Source organism: Grammomys surdaster, unplaced genomic scaffold (assembly GCF_004785775.1).
Source record: "Grammomys surdaster isolate TR1022 unplaced genomic scaffold, NIH_TR_1.0 279, whole genome shotgun sequence".
NCBI lineage: Eukaryota > Metazoa > Chordata > Mammalia > Rodentia > Muridae > Grammomys > Grammomys surdaster.
In genome coordinates, this window is record NW_021604720.1 from 8,946,127 (window position 1) to 8,966,887 (window position 20,761).

The window sequence follows — 20,761 nt, forward strand, 5'->3', positions numbered from 1 at the left end:
TCTCTCTCTCTCTCTCTCTCTCTCTCTCTCTCTCTCTCTCTCTCTCTCTCTCAGGCAGTTTGGATGGATGATAACCCAATGAGTTAAAGCCAGGCACCATTAGAAGATTGTGCAATGCATTTCTGGTGAGATTTCTAGAAAATCGCAGACCTATAGTGAGGCAGAGACCTCAAGCAAGTGTTAACTGTGCTCCAATTCTTGGTTCTTGACTGGTAAGAGTCCTCAGCCAGACTCCAGGATGGGGGGCTCCATTTCCTTCTCATGTCTCTGTAAGTTTCTTGCCTTTATATCCTGTTTCATAAGCAGCCCTGCACTAAAGGAAGAGGAACAGTCCATGGGAAAATTGTCACAGGCAATCCTTAAGAGAAACTGTGGAGTCTGCTTTATGGTTGTCATTTATGTAGGCCACCCAAAATGTACATTTGGGGCTGGCTATTAGTGCTAGATAATATCCCTAAACTAATTTGGAAGAAATCTGGTTGATAAGGCTTTAAAATTATTTGTCTCTTCTTTTCTCATTTTAAAACAATTATCTCCTACCTCCTTCTAGCCCCTTAGGCAAAGTAAGGGGCTGTTTATATTTACACCAGAATCTTCTCCCTAATTAAAAACAAAACAAAAACACCTCACACCATACAACACTAGTCCTACATATGTACTCGCTATGAATTTATAAAGTATTCTATGCACTAGAGTAGGTGTGTTTTATAGACACTCGAACACACACACAGACACACAGACACAGGCCTCTCACACCAAGTTATAAACTGGAGTTCACCAATATTACATCTTTTCTATGCTAATAGAAAGATGACTGAATGTCAATCTTTCTTAGACTAAAAACTCAGCCCACCGCCATGCCCTCATCTTCTGTCTGTTTTGGTACAATGCTGGCGTATATGCCATTGTCACCGCTAACAGGAATTAGATGCTGTAGTTGAACCTACAGAGCTGAAAATAACACTGGTACCAAACCATGGGTTTTCATTTGCTTTAGACAGTAATCCTTGTATGTTAATTCTTTTGCTGCTGGGTGTGTCCTCAAGAGACAGAAGCCACCTGCCAAGTGTGTTCTCCTAACTTGTCGCTTGATTTGTGCCCCAGCATGTGATAGAATATTCTATAACTCTAACTCCCTCCCACCTGTCCTTTCCTGCAAACCACAGTGACAGTACCACATCTAGGGCAACATATCATTTGTAAGCTGTACCCAGATTCCTTTGCCTCAAAAGACAAATAAACATTTTTGTATTATCCTTGTAGAATGGGAAGGTATACTGGTTGGTTTTGTATGTCAATTTGACACAACCTGGAGTTATCAAAGAGAAAGGAGCCTCCCTTGAGGAAATGCCTCCATGAGATCCAGCTGTAAGACATTTTCTCAACTAGTGATCAAGGATGGGAGAGCCCATTTTGGGTGGTGCCATCCCTGGGCTGGTGGTCCTGGGTTCTATAAGAAAGCAAGCTGAGCAAGCCAGGGGAAGCAAGCCAGTAAGCAGCATCCTCCATGACCTCTGCATGAGTTTCTGCCTCCAAGTTCTGGCCCTGTGTGAGTTTCTGACCTGACTTCCTTTGGTGATGAACAGCAATGTGAAAATGTAAGCTGAATAAACCCTTTCCTCCCTAACTTGCTTCTTGGCTATGATGTTTTATGCAGGAATAAAAACCTTGACTAAGACAGAAGACTAAGGAAGAAAATGTGTGTCCCTTGATTTTTGGAGAAATATCAGAAAGCTTGCTGCTCAGTTGATGAAAAGAGCTAGCTGATTTCTCCCAGAGGCCAAAGCGCAGCTCAGAGCAAGACAATGGGACCTGATCCAAAACTGACTCAGCTTCCCCAAAGCATCTCCTCAAGTGGTGGCAGCCTTCCTGGCAAAGCCAACCCACAGCAGGGGAGAGAGAGGCAGCTAACTTTGAGACCCTGTTTTGAGATCTGGCCCTGGGCCTGCTTAATCTCAAATAATTATTCTTCCTTGCTAACTGCCCAGATTCTCCACTTTGCAATGGAAGAAGAAACTAATTTTATTTAACAGACAAGATATGCTAAAAGATCTCAAACTCCACATTGGCTTCATGGTGTGATTTAAAGGAATGTATCTGACAGTAAATAGTTTTGGCTCAACTAGACAAGACCCAACAGGATACCTGGTTCAGATCTAGTTAGTGCCACTAACTTAACACATGATTTCAGGCTGGTGGCTTCATGAATGATGGGCTCAGTTTTCTTGGATGGGAAAAGAAACTTGCAATAATAGTAATTCTCAAAAATTAATGCACAGGCCATCTGTATATAAATTCCCCGGATGTTTGTCATCCTAAAGGTGTCCAGAAGAGCAACCCAAGGGATAATGTCAACAGTGTTTTCTATATTTATAAATTCTTCTATCGCCCTTGGAAATCAAACAGTACATTAACCTTTGGGGTCGAGTGACTAGCTAGCTCAGGACAACAACCTCTCCCTGGATTCCCAAACTCTTAAAAAAGAAAACCAGCCAGTGTTAAACTTCTAGTTCATCTCCTATCATAGCAAACACAATAGCCTGGGCATTTGTCTAGGCTTCAAGCCTACATGGGAGGGAGTAAGCCAGGATTGTTTGTTACTAGAATATATACCAGCCTGTCTCAATTGATTCAAGGATCAATTTATGATAATTAGGGGAAAAAGGAGAGTTTCCTGGAGTGATTTACGTGGCTTCCAGTTGACTGACACCAATAGACCCCTGCACTTGCTTGCCCACCTTCTCCACTCACCTAATTCCATTCATTAAAGCGTTGTGTGCAACCCCAAGAAATGATAAATGATACCCCTACCCCTAGGGTTTTCAAAATTTGGCAAGCATCAAAGTCACCCAGAGAGCTTGGTAAGCACAGATCACTGGGTTCCAAACTCTCAAAAAATAATTGTGTCTAACAGGTTTCTAGGGGGTGCTGATGCAGACTGCTGAGAGATCAAAAATCACTGGTCAATGTCAATCCAATTGCCCTTTGTTAGATGCTTGCCTTCCTAACCTCTCTTACAGCTGGGAATGATCAGGCAATCTGTTTCTAGCTGATGAGACAGAAAAAGAAAAAAATTCACCCATGCATGGCCATGCCTACACTCCAGCATGCCCATAAGAACACACAGTACACACACATGCAGTACGCACACAGGATAACTTTTGAGAAAGATAGAATCACTTTCAACACGATACCCAAAGATATAAAGAAAGTTGAAGATCTGGCATCAGTTGACTTCAAGACTTAGTACAAAGCTACACTAATCAAGAGAGTGCCGTCTTTGTGAAAGATGAGAGTAATGGGGCAGAATAGGGAGACTAGAAATAGACACATGAAGATAACCAATTTATCTTTGACAACAATGGACGTAAGATGGTCCTATTAATAAATGGAACTGAGACAACCAGACATCTACATACAAAAATAATTAAATAATTAAATAATTGATTGATTGACTGACTGATTGGTTGATTAAATGGACTAAAGGCTAGGAAGATGTCTCAGTTGGTAAAGTGCACAAAATCACAGACCTATAATCCCAGTGTTGAGGAGACAGAGATGGGAGAAGGGCCTTGCTAGCCAATGAGTCTAGCAGAATTAGCAAATATGAGGTTCAATGAGAGATCCTGCCTGAAAATAAAGCAGAAATCAACAGAAAATCCCTTGACACCAAACTCTGGACATACACCTATGTATGTGCTTGTGTGTACACCTGCATACATGTATGTGCACAGTACACACACATGCAATACACATGTACATCTCTGTGCATGTAGTAACAGCCTTTACACTGTTGTATTTGAATGAATACAAAAGGCACATGCATGAAAAAAGTAGTCAATATGCTAGACTACATTAATTTATTTTTGTTTTGCAAAGGATGTAGCTAAGAGAATAAAAGGCCAAGTGACACAGAATATTTTCAAGAGTCACATCTAATAAAGGGATGAATGATATCCAAAACACATATACCTTTTAAAACAATAAAAAAAGAAAAAGAAAAAGAAACTTGACTTAGGGCCAAAGACAGCCTGGCAATTGTGGTGTATGCCTTTAAGCCCAGCACTTGGGAGGCAGAAGCAGGCAGTCAACAGAGTGAGTTCCAAAACAGCCAAGGCTATGCAGAGAAACCCTGTAATGAAACTACCACCACCACCCTAAAAGGGGGGAAGGGGAAGAAATGAACCAAAGACATTAATAGAGATCTATTCTCTGTCAAATAAGTATAGGAATATATATTCCATGTCATATGTCATTTGAGAACTGCAAATAAAAATAGGGAGTGACCACAAAGCAGAAGCTGGAATGTATGCAGACAACACCGAGTGCTCTCAAGAAACTGAGGCAACAGGAATAGTAAGCTCCCGCTTACTCTTTTTGGAAGTGGAGAACGGTACATTGCCTTGGGAATGCAGGGGAAGTGGCTTCTTAACACTAAAGATGCTCACAAATCTGCTGATCACGGTTTTTTACCCAGAGGAGTTAAAACAGGTGGCTCCAGCAGCTTTAGTCATGTTTCCCAAAGTAGGACACAAGGAAGCTGTCTTTCCGTAGGTAAATGGATTAATAAACCAGATAACCACTCAGAAAAAAAATTAGATCATCACTCAAAACTGAAGAGAAATTAACTAATAAGCCAAGAGAGTTTCTGAAGAAAATGCCTATTAGACAGCAAATGAGTGTCTATCACTAACTGAAGGAAGCCATGAAAGGGTTCTGCATTTGTCTGCCTCCAGCTCTGTAGCATTCTGGAAAACACAGAAGACAAAGATCAGTGTTTTACAGGGTTTATTCGACAGACAGAGGTGAACAGGCAGATCACCGGTGGCAAGTGCTGAAGGGACTCTGGCCAGCTGGACTGTGGGGAAGGGCAAACATGGCTCTGGCAGACCTTGGCCTTCTCCCCGATTCCTCTGGCTTGCTAAAAACCATTAGATTACATTCCTAAAGCTAGTCACTAAGGTCTATTCCCTTATTTGGCCACTTCCTCCTGAGGCTGACGACCAAGGTCCAGCAATCAAAAGCGCCCTTTGGCTCACCTAATTAGCATGCCCAATTAAAATTAAATACCTCATCCTAACATGAGGCTTTCCTTTATACATCTATAAACTGCCATTTTCCTATGTGTCATGTCTGTCTGCTCTCTCTCCAGAGGGAGTCCTTTGTCCAGTTCTCCTCTGGGACATATACTCCTCCCCCTCCCTTGTTCCCTTTGCCTTCTCCCTCATCCTCAGTCTCCTGTCTTTGTTTCTTACTCCCTGCCCTCTGTCCCCCAGAGCAAATAAATCTCCTTTGTGTTGAGAACTTGTCTTAGGGGTCCTGGACCATACTTTTCCTTTCAAGTGCAGTGAATGTGTTCTGTGTGGCTCTACAATGGTGGGTCCATGTCACTGAACGCTTGACCAAATATAAAATGTACAGCATCGTGAGGGAACCCTAATATAAATTATGGATCAAGAGATAATTATGTCCCAATGCAGGTTCATCAAATGAAGCAAAAATGTGCCACTCTGTTAGAGAGTGTTGTCCACATGGGGTTAATGTGGGGTGGGGGGCACACTCGCATGTGAGTATCTATGTGTGTGCATTATGCACATATATGCATATATAGAAGGGAATAAATGTACATATAAATAGAAATGTATGTCTATAACTGAGAATATGTATATAGAATACATCTATATACTGTCCTTTCAATTTTGCTACAAATCTAAAACTGCTATAATGGAGACTTTGAGAGAGACAAAAAGAATAAACAGATGTAGTAACATATTTTTAAGTGTCTCTTTTATCGTTCCTTAACTGTAGTTGCATGAAACCATAATATCTATTCCTAGTGTAACCTTCTTATAACCACGAGGTGACAAGCCTATGGATGAGAAGCTGACATACTAAGAAAAAAAAAAATGGATATGCTTGACATTGCATTGTGGCTTGTGGACCCCACTTCAAAGAAGCTGTCACCAGGCTTCTTGCTAGATAAGACAAATGACTGTCTAAATTCTCAGCCACTGTTTATCAGGGATATGGGCCGTGCCTGTTCTCCTGGCATATACTGTTCTCCTGTCAATATACTCTGAGACATATCCTCACTTTCTAACTAGACAAGGGACTTCACCTGATAAACCTGGGCACCTTCTTCTCAGGCCCTCCCTTCGATGTTTGCAATGACCTTGATGTAAAGAAAGAGATGAATTCAGTTTAGCTCTCTAGGATACAGCGAAGGTCAGTGAGGCAGATTGTCCTTGTGGAGAAAGTCTATACCACCAACGATTCCACAACTCCAAGTGTGTTAAAGGGAGAATGTCTATGATGCCTCCAGAAGACGAATTACTCCAATCCCTAGCTGCTGTGACACAGTGACCTATTGCTCCCACAACGATGTAATACAATATGGCTGACCTTTAAGGTAGATTATCCCCACAGGCTAGATCTAATCTTTGAGCCAGCAAAAGCAGAGAGCTTTCCCTTGGCTGAATCAGAGAGGAAGTGAGGGAGATCCAAAGTGTGAGGTGGATCCAGCACATCCTTGGTTTTGAAGCTGAAGAGGCATACGTAGCAAAGCATTTGGTTAAAACTGAGAAAACCGCTCAGATTCTGCAAGGAAATGGGGCTCTCTATCCTACAACCGCAGAGAACTATGCTTGTAGCTGTTTCCTCCAGATGGAAACATTGTATTGTGGAGGAAGCAGGGAGGATCACAAGCCTCATGAAACTCCCAATAAGTGTGAGGACCCTGCTAAGGTTTCAACTCCCATGAAGCAACTCCCATGAAGGAGACTCTTCAGGAGTCCAGCTGCCCATAAGCCATATGGGGAGCTCTACCATGCACTTTGAGCCCTCACCCTTAGTAGGACAGAGGCTTTGACCATGCAGCTGCCTGAGTCACTTTTTTTCTATAAGCATCCCCTCACAAACTTCTCCTGTAAGCAACCCCAATAAATTCACCCATTCACGTAGGCTTAGATGGAATTATTACTTTGGTTCAGCATTGCTCTATCTACAGTGAATACAAAGAGTACCCACCCCAGGAAAAGTAATACAGTAACTACTAGTTTTTTTCCCACATGCAAATTTGTTTGGCAGTAGGTTCTTCCTCAGACCAGGATCCTCATTCGGCCAACACTTTGACTTTGACCCTGTGTGATACCCAGACCATATCATCACCTGAACCCACCAGACCTGTGACCTCCAGAGCTATGAAGGAACAAGTGGGGGCTGTTTCCACTTCTTTGGGTCATTTATACTCTCCCATCCTTGATCACTAGTTGAGAAAATGCCTTACAGCTGGATCTCATGGAGGCATTTCCTCAAGGGAGGCTCCTTTCTCTTTGATAACTCCAGGTTGTGTCAAATTGACATACAAAACCAACCAGTATACCTTCCCATTCTACAAGGATAATACAAAAATGTTTATTTGTCTTTTGAGTGTAAATGACCCAAAGAAGTGTCACCTCAGAATACACTCACCTAGAAGGCTGATGCACACACACACACACACACACACACACTACACCTTCTCTTCCTAAGAGCTGAAAGACATCAAATGAAGGGAAATGGTTAATAATCAATATGCAGACTTTATTAAATGAAATTTCCCCAGTGACAACTGAAAATTCATGCCCCAAGCCTGGCTAGTTAATACAATTGCCTTTCCTCAAATATCATCTAGGAGTAAACTGGTCCTTTAACTGCTGTCTACACGAATAGCCAAGATATGGAGGGGTTTTTCTACCACAACATTACACACAGCAAGCAAACGGCTGCTCGATGCATTGTTTGCATATTGAGGAACTGTGCTTAGATTCCTCTGGAATTCTACCACTCCATAGCCTTTGACAGTTGGCAAATGCATCCCCTATATGTTGCTTGTTCAACAAGACATACCTGTCTCAGGATGACTCCCTGTCTTTGATGGTGCTATAAGGACCTGAGTCAGCCATCAGCATAAAAGTGAAATGTGCAAATGTTCAGGCTTGGCCGGAGAGACCTTCTGGAAGCCGCGCAAAGGAGGAGAATTAATAGCACGCTTCACTTGTAGTGTGAACTGCATTACAGCAGGGTGCACTCCCAATTTGGTAGGCATGCAGTAAAACGGTTGCAATCTCTCCCCTCCTGTGGAACACAATAGCTAGCTCTGCTGAGTGGGATTTGAGAAGCTACAATCCAAGTCTTTCTTCTTTGACCAAAGAAACTGAAACCAAGAGGAGCTACTCAAAAAGGGGGGCAGGGGTATGCCAAATCTGTCATTTCTCCATGGGAACACTCTAAAGAATATTAGGGTTTCTTCTGAGGGTTCAATCACCACAGCCATTTTTTCCAAACTCAAAGGGCTGTACAGACAGCTAAGAGGCACCTCCAAGGAGTTCAGACAGCTCTTTGGAGACAAAGCTGCTGTATCTGAGTTAAGAAGACCTAAACATCTGAGAAGCTGAGTTCTATGGTTTCCATGGTGACCACTGAGGAGACAGGTGCACATTCTAATAAGGTTGGCTAGGCAGCCGGCACCCAGGGAGCAAGGGGTTGTGGGACATTGCAGAAAAGCTCACACATACACAAAACCCATGTTAGTGGCTAGCCTGCCAGCAAACTCTCCTTTTAAGAGGGACAGCAGATCTGAGTTCTGCTTTTCTGACTCTGGACCAAGGTCTTGCCTACCCATTATTTTATTTAGCCATCACCAAAACTTCCTAAAAGTTGACTTGCACTCTGTCGTCTTTTGTCGATGAAGAAATGGAGGCAGCTTCCCAGGACTGCTGGGTTTATGAACGTGACTATGACCCAGCTATGCATCTGATTCTTCTCATATGCTAATGAATTACACCGCCCCTCTGAGAAGCTCCCCTGCATCAGTTAAAGAGAAACAGGATCTAGGATCTGAGGCACAATCTGAAAGATCTCTCTGAGGGCATAGGGGGGCTGATTTAAAGCTCGCCACTCATTCATCGTTAGAGATTCTGAAAAGGTTCGCAAAATGTCCTTTTGAAAACTTTTATCATCAGAGGATTGGGAGATGGTACGGTCTGTAAAGTGCTAGCCACGCAGGTATGAAGAGCTAAGTTCTATCTCCAGCACCCATGTAGAAAGCTGGCGTAGGAACACACATATATAATCCCAGTACTGGAGAGGCAAAGATGAGAGGGTGCCTGGAACTTCCTGGCTGACCTACACAATTAAATTGGTTAGCTCTGGCTTCAGTAAGAGACACTGACTCAAGAAGAAAAAGGTGGGGATCAATCAGGGTTGACACCTGACATTAATATCTGGCCTCCACATGCACATATGGGATTGTGTGCACCTGCGCACACATGCGCACGCACAGACACACACAGAGCTAAGTTACCATAAGAAAGAATTCCATGAAGAAGTTCAGGAAGACTTGAGGATTACATCAGTACTGAGCAGGAACTAAGGTAACAATTAGGAATTAAAGGACACTGACAACCTTAGCCGCTCACATCCATCCCACATGCCTGGCACAGAGCTCAAACATAGCACCTTTAGGAAATAAACTCCTCAAGTTGAGACTTCTGTCCCTCTGTAAGGGTAGGTGTTTTTACATGCTAAGGTAGTAACAATGCCCGTGCCTTAGCACGAAGTAGAGCACTGGTGTCCTGTTGCTGAGGGGATGCTCAGCACTGGGAGGCAGAACGAGGAGTAGCCATGAAAAAGAGACATGAAGCCCAGCACATAGGACAGCAAAATTCCATTTCTAGAAGAATCTAGGATCAGCCTGAAAACATTGTGCAGAAATCCAACAAATGAAGGTACTATAATAATGAAACAGATGGGTTTATATTTCTCTACATCACTTTAAAAACAGTAAGGAGACTATCTTCCATCTTTTTCATTTAGGGTGTGTGTGTGTGTGTGTGTGTGTGTTGTCACACAGGAGTCCATGTGTGTGCACACACACATGAGCGTATCATGGCTTATAGATGATTTGTAAGTCAGCCCTCTCCTTCCACCATGTGAATCCTGGAGATTGAACTTAGGTTAGCAGGAGATGCCCTCACTCACTGAACCATCTAGCCTGCTTACTATCTTCCATAAAGAGACCTAAGTCATGATTTAAATGTGACAAGTGTTAGCTAAGGTCATCATATTAAAAGCCAGGCCTTTAAAGGGGGGGTTAGTTATAAGGACTCCTCCTTCAACAATAGGGTTAAAGCTCTTTTAACAGGCATCACACAATGTCAAGAAGTCTTTCCTTTCTATCCATCCTCCACATGTTGCTTTAGCACCTTTCTCTCTGGGCAATCACACCTTGAGGGACTGGGAGCACAGTCCCTCACCAGGATCTGAACCTTCATCCTACACATCCAGTCCAACCTGTGGGAAATAAGTTTCTGCTGTTTCTATGTCATCCTGCCTCAGGCATTTCATTATAGTAGCATTAACAGACTAAGACAGTGAGCGGGCCTTACATCTTCAGGAAATCTGTGTTAGTAATCCATTCTTAACCTTCTTTGATCCTGGAAGTACCACAAGGCAGGAAGTTATTCAAGAAAAAGGCATTCAGGCATAGTCCTCTGTCCACATCCGAGTAAAGAGGAAACACAATCATAGCATTCAACTATTTTATTCGGTCAAAGCCCTGGCTGCTGCCTTCTAACCCCTATGAGGCTGAAGCCAATGAATCCAGTAAGGAGGGTTTACATTGGTGCAGTACTCACTCGGAAAACCTTTTCCACTCTTGCAATGCTTTTGCCAAAGATGGTTCCAAGTTGGTCTCCAATTCCGGCCAATAAGAAACCAAAAAGCGGGATCCCAAAGATGGCGTATAAAATACAAAAGATTTTGCCTCCTTCAGTGCTTGGAGCAATATTCCCATACCCTGGGGAGAGAGAGGAGAGAGGAGAAGGGAAACAGTGAGGTGACCAAGAAAGAGCATTGACCAAAGAACCCGCAGACTTTCATATTCTCCGAAGCCCTTTACAATACAAAACAGAGCCCCCTGGCCTCTCTCCCTATAGTCTTAATGTGTCAGGGATCTTAATACATTTCAAGAAGTGTATGGTTAGCCAGTTACTTTTCTCTAAAGAGACATCATATATCATGGACACCATTGAATGGCACAAAAAAGTTTCACCTTTCCCTTTGTACACAAAGCCTCCATATGCAGTACTGCTCCCCCGCCGCCTTCCTTGCCTGGACTTGTTATATTCAACCTCTGCTTTCACAGAGTAATAGGCACTGAACATTAAAGAGGAAAGTGGTCTACTACAAACTCAGAATGGACAAAGGACTTGTCCTTCCCTACCCCAGGTAGGCAGTCCTGGTAATGGGGGAAAATAAGTAAGCAAAGACTCTGTGCCTCTTTACACTGATGACAGTGAAGCCAAGCTGTGCCCAACTCTCTTTACTGGGAAGAGCACATAATCCCTGCCTCTTGTGTCTGTGCCCATTACCCTTGCACCCAGAGCAATCATTGCTAAATAAATGTTTGCTGATGGAAGAGAGGCTTGAACATAAAAGAGTCCATCTATAATAAGGTCAATTGAAAGGAGTTTCATATAGTTGTTTGAAAACACGAACATCTGCATTCTTAAGTGTTTTGCAATTATGTCAGTAATTCATGTATAGTGAGTATTGGGATTATTCCACATAAATGGGGCTGGCGATCATATTACTGAAAGAAAGAAGCTTATAATATTAGCGCAATTTGCACAGGGTGAAAGCTTCATGTTCTTGGCCATCTCTTCTGCTCCCGTGGGCCTGGGGAGCTCACTGTCGGATTCTGCCCTGGGGATGAGTCACTCGGCTATTCCTTAACCATCTTGTGCTCAGAATCATTCAAACCTCTTGCCACAAATTATTTAAATTGCAGTTTCCGTTTCTTAGATGAGTATGCAGGCAAGACTTCCTAATCTTGTTTTCTTTTGCTCGCTATCTGGTTGATTTAAGTGTGCAACAGAGCTCCTGGGACTTCTTAGATGCTTTCAGGATCTCGGACAAAAGGATGTTGCCAGGCACACCCACCCAGAATAATCTAATTTACACTGACTTATTCAGTTAGAAAGAAAACAAGCGTGCCTCTGCAGCTTCGCATTACACGGGGGAGTCTTGGAAATATTCTAGAAACTTGTAGAGACTCTGACTCGACTCAGCTCAGCCTTACTTCAAGCCATACAGATTTTCTGTGAGTTCATCTCAGAAAGATATTACAGACCAAACTGAAGCACTGGGCCTGCTGAGTATGCAGGTATTAATCTAGACAAGCTCTACACATGGCCTCTGGTCAGCTCACAGGACATGTTGGTATCACCTAGAGGAACCAGAGAATGGCTTAGTCCCATGGAATCCTTCCAAATCTTATGGTGTTTGAGACAGTCAAGAACAAAAAAGTATTTAGTGGTAGCAGTAATAGGGTTGGTTGGCATTTCACAGATAGGAATATTGCAGTGAAAAAAAATGGGTTCTCTAGGGGAGTGGTTAATAAGGCAATGTTCAAATATGTCATGAGAGCATATATGTATGTATACAGTTGACACAGTGTGTGTATTTTAGACAGTGACTTAAGTGGACCCATGGTGCCTGGGTGGTAAACATGGTAGCTACTGGGGAGCCAAATACCACCGAGACTGAGAAATAGAGGAGACAGCTCACCTGCTACGTGAGCAACTTCTCAAAAAGAACTTAACTAGCACCTCAGATGTAGGGGAAGCAGAGGGAGTCCAGAAGTCCCTCTACCAATCAGCTGCTGCAGCGTCTCAGCGAAGGCTGACCAGCCCAGCAAGGATGGAGAAACAAAGAGGTTATTACAGAAGAGGGCCATATGGGTCTTGGTTCTGTGTTTCCCTAAGTAGAAAACATCTCAAAGTCCTTCAATAGAAAGCTAGTATTTAAAACAACTTAGTCCTGAGACACAAAGAGCTTTCCACATACTTCTTATGTGCCCAAATCAAATCGTTGCCAAACTGTGCCTTTCAGGTAAACACTGTGGAACCAATATGTCTTGCAGAGACATTTGCATGAGCTGTGCAAGTCACACAGGATCTCACACGCAGAAAGGGCCTATGAGGAGGACAAAAAAAATTTTCTTGTGCATACAAATAAACACTGGAGAAGTCAGGAAAAGGTAAGCACACAGCTTCTCATTTCAATGGGATGAGGTGCTTAGCTGTTGCTTAGAATGCTGGGAATAAATGCAGTTTACCGCCTAGAGATCCTCTGCTGCCTGCTGAGCCAGGCTCTGCCTGGGCCTCCCACAATGCATGCTTTACTTATCCCAAACCTTTTCTGTTTAAATCTTGGGCATTATTTCTAGGCCACAACCCTCATCCTTATGAATGATGTCACTTGTGTTTTACAACTAAGCGACTTCTGGGTTATCTTAGGGCCAGGCCAATCCTGATACCTGCCAGCATTATGTTTACCTCAGTCATTCTCCTAAATCTTGGGTACCATCTATCTCTGAGTCAACAGTACCCATTTTGTACCCAAAGTACCTAACAGTGGTTTATAAAGAATCACAACACACACAGGTCCTAAATTTGTTGTGTACTGGAGACGGAGTTAACTGTTTTCAGAAAACATTTTTTCCTCAAAATTGTGTTGTGCTTAAATACGGTTAAAGCAAATGAATGATGTCAGACCCTCGAAGTCTTGGCCTGGCACTCGTTACATAAAACCTGCTAAACCGAGTTTCGTTCTTCCCTCACCTGTGTCATTTCCCTGCTGGCTGTAAAGCCTGGAGGGGCCTTCCACAGTCCTATGTTTGGTTAAACGTTCTGATGCTTCCATGTTGATAGTCTTAATCACTTTTTAATAATGAACCATGTGTTTTCAGTTTGCACCAAGCCCTGCTGACCTTGGTAAAATGACAACTAGGATCCATTGCTTACTTCCTGTGACATAATGGATAACTATGTCCATTATGTCACAGTAAGCTCTAGCTCTCACTCTTGCCATAGATAAATGAGGCCAATCCCTACCCTATGTGGTTATTCCAAGTATGAATGAACAGCAAGTATGTGGACCACGCTACCCTATATCGGTAAGTGTTCTGTACAATGGTTGCTATTTGGGTAGCCATGGATTAAACATCCAATCAAAGTATTTAATAAGTTTAAGCAGACACTTCAGCACCTTTTCTGGTCCAACCCTTTGTTGATGCTACTTAGGCAAGAAACACAATCAATCACCAGCTACCTCCTGACACTTGACCAAGAGGTATATGATCCTGAAAATGTCTCAGAGACTAAAATCTAATTGCGTTTCACAGCCATTGGTAATAATGTGGATTCAAGTAGGGCTGGAACCTGGAGGCAGGAGCTGATGTAGAGGCCCTGGAGGGTGGGGGTGAGTTGCTGCTTACTGGCTTTCTCTGCCTGCTTTCTTATAGAACCCAGGAGAATCAGCCCAGAGATGGCACCGCCCACAGTGAGCTAGGCCCTCCCACTTGATCACTAATTGAGAAAATGCCTTACAGGTGGATCTCATGGTTGCATTTCCTCAAGGGAGGCTCCTTTCTCTGTGATAACTCCAGCTTGTGTCAAGTGGACTCACAAAACCAGCTCATTCAGGCTGTAAAATGGCATTGGATAAGGGAAGACAAAATGGAAAAATAGTCCACTATGTATACATATTTTTCCTTTTGAAAATTTTCAATCTGTAATTTGTCTTAGTGTATGATATGAAAGCACAGATATAGACAGCCAATGGTTTTAGCATAATCTCTATATATCAGCACACAAAAGGCTTTTTTTAAATAAATAAAATAAAAATTAAAAAAGCAGATTGATACTGGGTAGCGGTACTGCTTTTCAGAAAAGGCCCTACCTAACACACATAACTTCATGCTACACATGAGAGTCTTTCTAGAAAGTGATTTGGCAAACTCTTAAAAGCCCTGTGCCCTTTGACAGAGCAATCCCTGTGGACCTTTTCCAAGGAAACAAACAACTTCCTGCATAAAGGTTTTCACCATGGTGTTAAGAGGGTCACAAAAGTAGAAACATCTTAATCCCTCCACATGTGATGGCAGTACGGATACTGAGCCCAAGAGGGACATCCCTCCACATGAGATGGCAGTACGGATACTGAGCCCAAGAGGGACATCCACAATGAGCTTTGTGAAGAACTCTGAAGCTCTAACATTGCTCAAGTAAAGAGATATGTGAACAATATCCGCTTGCAAACTATCTGACCTGGAGCTAGCAGAACAGGCTCTGAGCTGCACAGCTAATGAGACAGCACTTCCCATGATAACTGCTACACTTCCCTGACTCCTGGATAGTGGAAAATTTCTCAGGAATAGCTGGAAATGGACAAAGCCCTGAGACTACTTGTAAGCCTTATCATAAACCTTGCAATGAACTTACCATAAGTACCTATTAGCTTTTTTTAATGTAGCAATTTGTTTCTCATCTCATTACTTCTTGAATTTTATCAAGCTAGTTATTTTTTTTAACCTCTCTAACTTTATAACAGCCCTCTGGAATTAAATTTTCCTCAGCTAAATAGTATTCAACTTACAATTCATTATGTCTTAGGTAAGAGAAAGAGAGGGAAAAGTAACATTTTTTAAGTTGCATAGAACAAGGACCCAGTCTGCTGTAGGCTGTGGGTAGTAGGTTATATTTTTGGTTTTGTCTGCGTGGCTGTTTTGTAGTGGTTGCCTGTTGGTAGGCAGCATCTTCATAATTTGCAATAAAGGTCCTGATCCTATGCACAATTGGTTGAACACAGTGGTCAGCCTCTTTCTGCAGAGGGAGCAGCCTCTCAAATAGCCAAGACAAGGACACATGAACCCAGAGGCTCATCCAACAGGGAAGCTCCTCCTAAGACTTGAATGAAGATCACGTGACCAGAGAATGGGCAATGATCACTTGATCAAAGGATATTTATGGACCCACTATGAACTCTCTTCCCTTTGTGCACATTGGTTTGGATTGTCTAAATTATAGAAAACCCAAGCCTAAAAATCCCACTGACTATAGAAAACTAGAAATTTTAATATGCTTTTACTATTTGGCAAGTAGCTCCAAGAGCTCACAAGACATGAGCAGGATCCACTTACCACTCACCCTTTCCTTACTCTGGGAGTGTTAGCTCCACTCTAGACAGAGAAACGTACTGAGAGAAGACAGTGGGGGCAATGGCTTGGCTCTTTCTTCTCTAGGCTTACCATCAGTAAGAAAGTAAGAAAGCCATGCCCTCCAAAGTTCAAGCAAAATCCCAAGAAGTTCTTGTCGGCCATTTTAAACTGATAACTAGCCACAGACTGGATTTCTTTGTGTACATAATGTCATTCTTCTTCAGGACCTAGGAATCATGAGTGGTAAAGTGAGGGTCATAAGTGGAAAATAAATATCAGATATACTGTTGTTAGGAGTAAGGTGTATTAAAAAAAAATGTATGTGTTGGTTGGGGGAAAACCACGTAAGAATCAGTAAATACCATTAGAGCTTTACTGACAATCATAGCAATGCTCCAGCATCCAGCATAGAGAGTGTTCTCTCAATGCATCAGACAAAACCCCAATTTAATGATTTCATACTACAAGGAAATGAATCTTTTTCTATTATATGTAGTATACCCTAATAAGTCGTGGATCCAATGCTGGTACTCTAGAGAACCCTAATAAGTCATGGATCCAATGCTGGTACTCGAGAGATTTTTCCAAAGTACATGTCCTGAAATGGCCAAGAATTACATCACTGGCCTTGTAGATTTTCAGCTTTTGGGGGTTAGTCTAAGAATTATACCATCAGCATCCTGGATCTAAAACCTTTGAACTTGGACTTTCTCAACTTTGATTAGTTTACAAGTCCTCTCTTAAAATGCATGATGCCCTTCTTCATCTTAATAATCAGACTGTCAAACACATTCTAACCTGACATTGTGTTTATCTGAGGGATGACAGCTATCTTCTTGTGTTGGCTGAGGCTCATAGTGCCACAGAGGTATAGGCCACATGCTTTCTCTGTTGTGTTTGGTGAGTTTGTGGATTCCGTCAGACTAACCTGATCTGGAGCTCACAGAGGCTTCTGGGTACAAACTACATGCTTAATGGATACTTGGAACTCTGACAATAATAGCTGGTGTTAACGAATTTAAGAATTGCAAATGTAAAATAGATTGTCATCTAATTAGATTAAGAGAGTTTCTTGTTAATTTTAGGTGTTTACCCAACTGGGTTATGAACACCTAGAAAACTGATAAATCATTATTATTGGATGTGTTTGTAAAAAAGAAAAAAAAAATTCTAGATGTTTCCATAGGACATGATCATGTGAGTTACTGAACTAAATATGGAAGATTCAGCATCAATATAGGCAGGACCATCTGATTGGCTGAGGGCTTGAATAAAACAAAAGATGAGAAGACATAGAAAAGAATTATTTCTCTCTTCCTACCTACCTTCCTCTTGACTTCCCTCCCTCCCACATAGGCATATATACAAGTGAGATACATTCTTCTTTTTCTACCCTTGAGCATCATAACTCCAGCCTCGCTGGCCTATAGTCCCCAGGAATTACATCACTGGTCTTGTAGATTTTCAGCTTTTTGGAATTAGTCTAAGAATTATACCATCAGCATTCTGGATGTAAAACCTTTGAACTTGGACTAAACTATCCAAAGGTGTCCCCTGAGCCTCCAAGCAAGTAGCCTGCCAAGCAACTTCTTAGGCCCATGACTGCAGAAACCAATTCTCTTGTCCCGTGTCTATGTGCATATAACCTTTCCGCTTCTCTGAACACCTCAACTGATACAATTCTCAGTAAGAATGAAGATTCTTTTTCACGCTGTTTGTTTGTACCACATATAATTTTCTTGATTTGACTAGTGCAGAAGAACATAGACCTCATGATTAAATATTAAAACAAAAATATATGCCTCTAAAATATGCACCTGTTGAAGTTGACTGTCCACACTATAAACCCAAGTTAAAAGCTTCTCAAAAGGAATAGCTGGGCCTTACAGAGAATTGGAGTAGAAAGTTCCTCCCAGGAAGGTTAAAGCCATCTCCCAGAGAGGGAGATTTCCAGCCAAACAAGCAATGGTGAAGGGGACAATATGAGAGGCGAGGTGCACCAACAGTGACTCAGGTTTAACACAGAGCAAGTGTGGCAATGAGAGTGAGCAGCAAACAGAATATAAGGCATGAGCTCTTGTCTCATGTGTAGAATGGGTAGTGCTCACAACGTGATGCAAAAGGAAACTGAGATGCTGGACCAGCTTCCTGTCTGAACTACATGGAATAGCTAAGAACTCACGGTTAGTATTTAAAACTGACAAGTCACACTAATTATTTTAAGGCAAACACTGAAAAGGTGATGTCAGCTAAAATTGTGTGGTGGAGAAAGACGATAAAGAAAAGGTCATCATTCATGTTCAGAATCTATGCACACTGGCTAATGACTAGAATATTGAGGACACTATATGCCGTTAAATTATAAAGTAACCCCAAAGGCAAAAACTCACAACACCTGAGTATCAGAAAACATATAAAAATAAATACATAAAATGAGGCAGATACTGCTGTGAGAATGCAGTGATGACAGTTGATTGAAGGACAGGCCACAGAGAGTATGTCAGAGTCAGCTTCAAGGGAACACCAGGGTTCTAGGTAACTAGACTATCCTAGGCAGATAGGGACACAGGAAGTAGAGCTCTCTGCAAGTGAAATGGGAAGGACGAAAGAGACCAGTGCTTCCACCTGCACAGTGGGAAGTCGAGAGACAACCCCTAAAATGGAAAATTCTAGAAGTGGCCATACCAGTTTGATATTAAAGCCACAGAGGTAGATATTAAAAACAACAGACAAAGGGATGAAAATGATTTTCTCGGGAACAATTTACAAAAAAAACTGGAGAGGGGCAAAGGGTCTTTTCCCCCAACTTTGCAGAACATCTTCATACCACTATATATAATTCTACCAAGAAGTACAATCTTTAAATCCGAATGCAACAAAACAACCCAAGGTCAGCTGACCAACCCCTGCGTTCTAGTCCTGCTTGGCATCACATTCCTCCATTGAAATACTCTTCAGCTTTTCATTTTGAAGTCTTCACCATGCTTTGCTCCTTCCTGACGGCAGCCACAACAGCTGCATTCACCTGACCGAGGAGGGAGAACCTGGTCCCTCCTCTGTCAACCCATTCCTCAGGAGGGCCTGCAAAGGAGGAGAGATATGTAAACGAGTGAGTACCTATGGTCGTGATGACCGTCCCAGCAAAGAAGAAGGCACTTCCAAGGTCCCAGTGACTGCTGCTGTTGGAAGAGTTTCCTACCGGGCTGACTCCCGCATTATCGGCATCAAGCGCATGCTGCGAAGAGAGGGAAATTCACACAACGAGTTAGAAGGATATTTTTAATCTCCCAATAAATCACTCTACTGCTCTAGATCCTACAACGATCTCGATGCCACCAGTAAAAGCAGAAAAATGTACACACTCACCCCCACACATGGCTACTACATTTTTATACATTGTTGATATTTTATTGGGGGGCGGCAGGGGTGTGCAGGCACCACAGTACACATGTGGAAGGCAGAGAACAGCCAGAGGGATCAGTTCTTTCCTTCCAGCATTCGGGTTCTGGTAAGGGAATTCAGATCATCATGATTGACAGGAAGCACCTTTTACCCAAGAACCACCTCACCAGTCCCAATCTCTTTTTTTTTTTCAATCAGCCTGAATGACTCCTCCCTCAGGGACCACTGGTATCCCACCCCATACGCTTCTCAATACAGCCACTATATTGTTCCCAATGGTGACCCTGTCCCATCTCTCAGTGATTGAAATGTCTCCACTCCGTGGAGAACTCTCTCACTACTTCCCCTTTGATCACACTCTCTTGCAAACTACACCCATCCTTCATATCTAACCCAGGCCCCTCTTTTCCCCAAACCCTCAATCTATACATTGCAGTCCCACAACTGGCCCCTTCTACAGCTTATGCTTGTACATCAATTCCACATAACCCTAGCTTCAGCATGAGCAGAGGAAGATAAACCCCCTCAGGGGCCCTCCCTGAGCCGACCTGGCCATTCTGCTGCAGGTGGGGTGCAGGAGTTGCTATTGTGAATCTCAGGCACGTGAATCCCACAGTTGTGAGCCGTAATGATAAGACCTGGGGCCTTCATGGAGGAGATGACCCAGGCATGAGCTATTTAGAAAGACTGAGACGCCATAGGGCAAAGTTGGAAATACCCAATGTAAAGAGGGCATGGCAGAAATGATGAAATGTGTTTTTATTTGTTCTCGGTATTCCTGTTTAAGCTTGGTTCAAACAGGTACATAGTGGTTGTCATAAATCAGAGGACAACAGGAAAGTCCTCATTCTCTTCAAAATAGACTCCCAGTGAGATCACTCAAGCATTCTAAGACAGGGATAAATGACCTGATCTATAAACTGCCATACAGTGAATATTTGATTTAGCCTCTTAGGTTATATAGAGTTTCTGTAGAATGTTTTTTTTTTCCTTTCTGTTCTCTTAGAAATAACTGCTTCGATATGCAAAAATATCTTTTCTATTTCAGAGATGATACAAAAACAAGCTGTAGAATAGATTTTGCATGCAAATAAGACTGGCTAGGGGACAGGACAATGACATTTTCTATTTAAGTCTTTAGTCTAATCCTCCTGGCCTCTAGGAGTATGAAGTGTTGTGATCGAGCTTCCTATGGTTTCTAACATAAACTCTAGCTCCCTAGAATTTAACATCAGCTGCATGGGGTGTGTAGATATTTTTGCCGATGGTTTGGCTAACACAGTTACTCATTAACCCAGAGCTACCTTTTGATCTACT

At 42.5% G+C, this 20,761-nt stretch overlaps 1 protein-coding gene across 1 annotated transcript in view; it reads right to left on the reverse strand.

Annotated features, from left to right (window-relative positions):
• The window catches only part of Kcnk10 (potassium two pore domain channel subfamily K member 10), a 122,868-nt gene that overhangs the window by 29,783 nt on the left and 72,324 nt on the right, over positions 1 to 20,761 (reverse strand). The window contains exons 3-4 of the mRNA XM_028777320.1: positions 19,160 to 19,277; positions 10,677 to 10,837 (exon numbers count right to left, since the gene is read on the reverse strand). Coding sequence (XP_028633153.1) covers positions 10,677 to 10,837; positions 19,160 to 19,277 — 279 coding nt within the window. The remainder of the gene's footprint in view (positions 1 to 10,676; positions 10,838 to 19,159; positions 19,278 to 20,761) is intronic.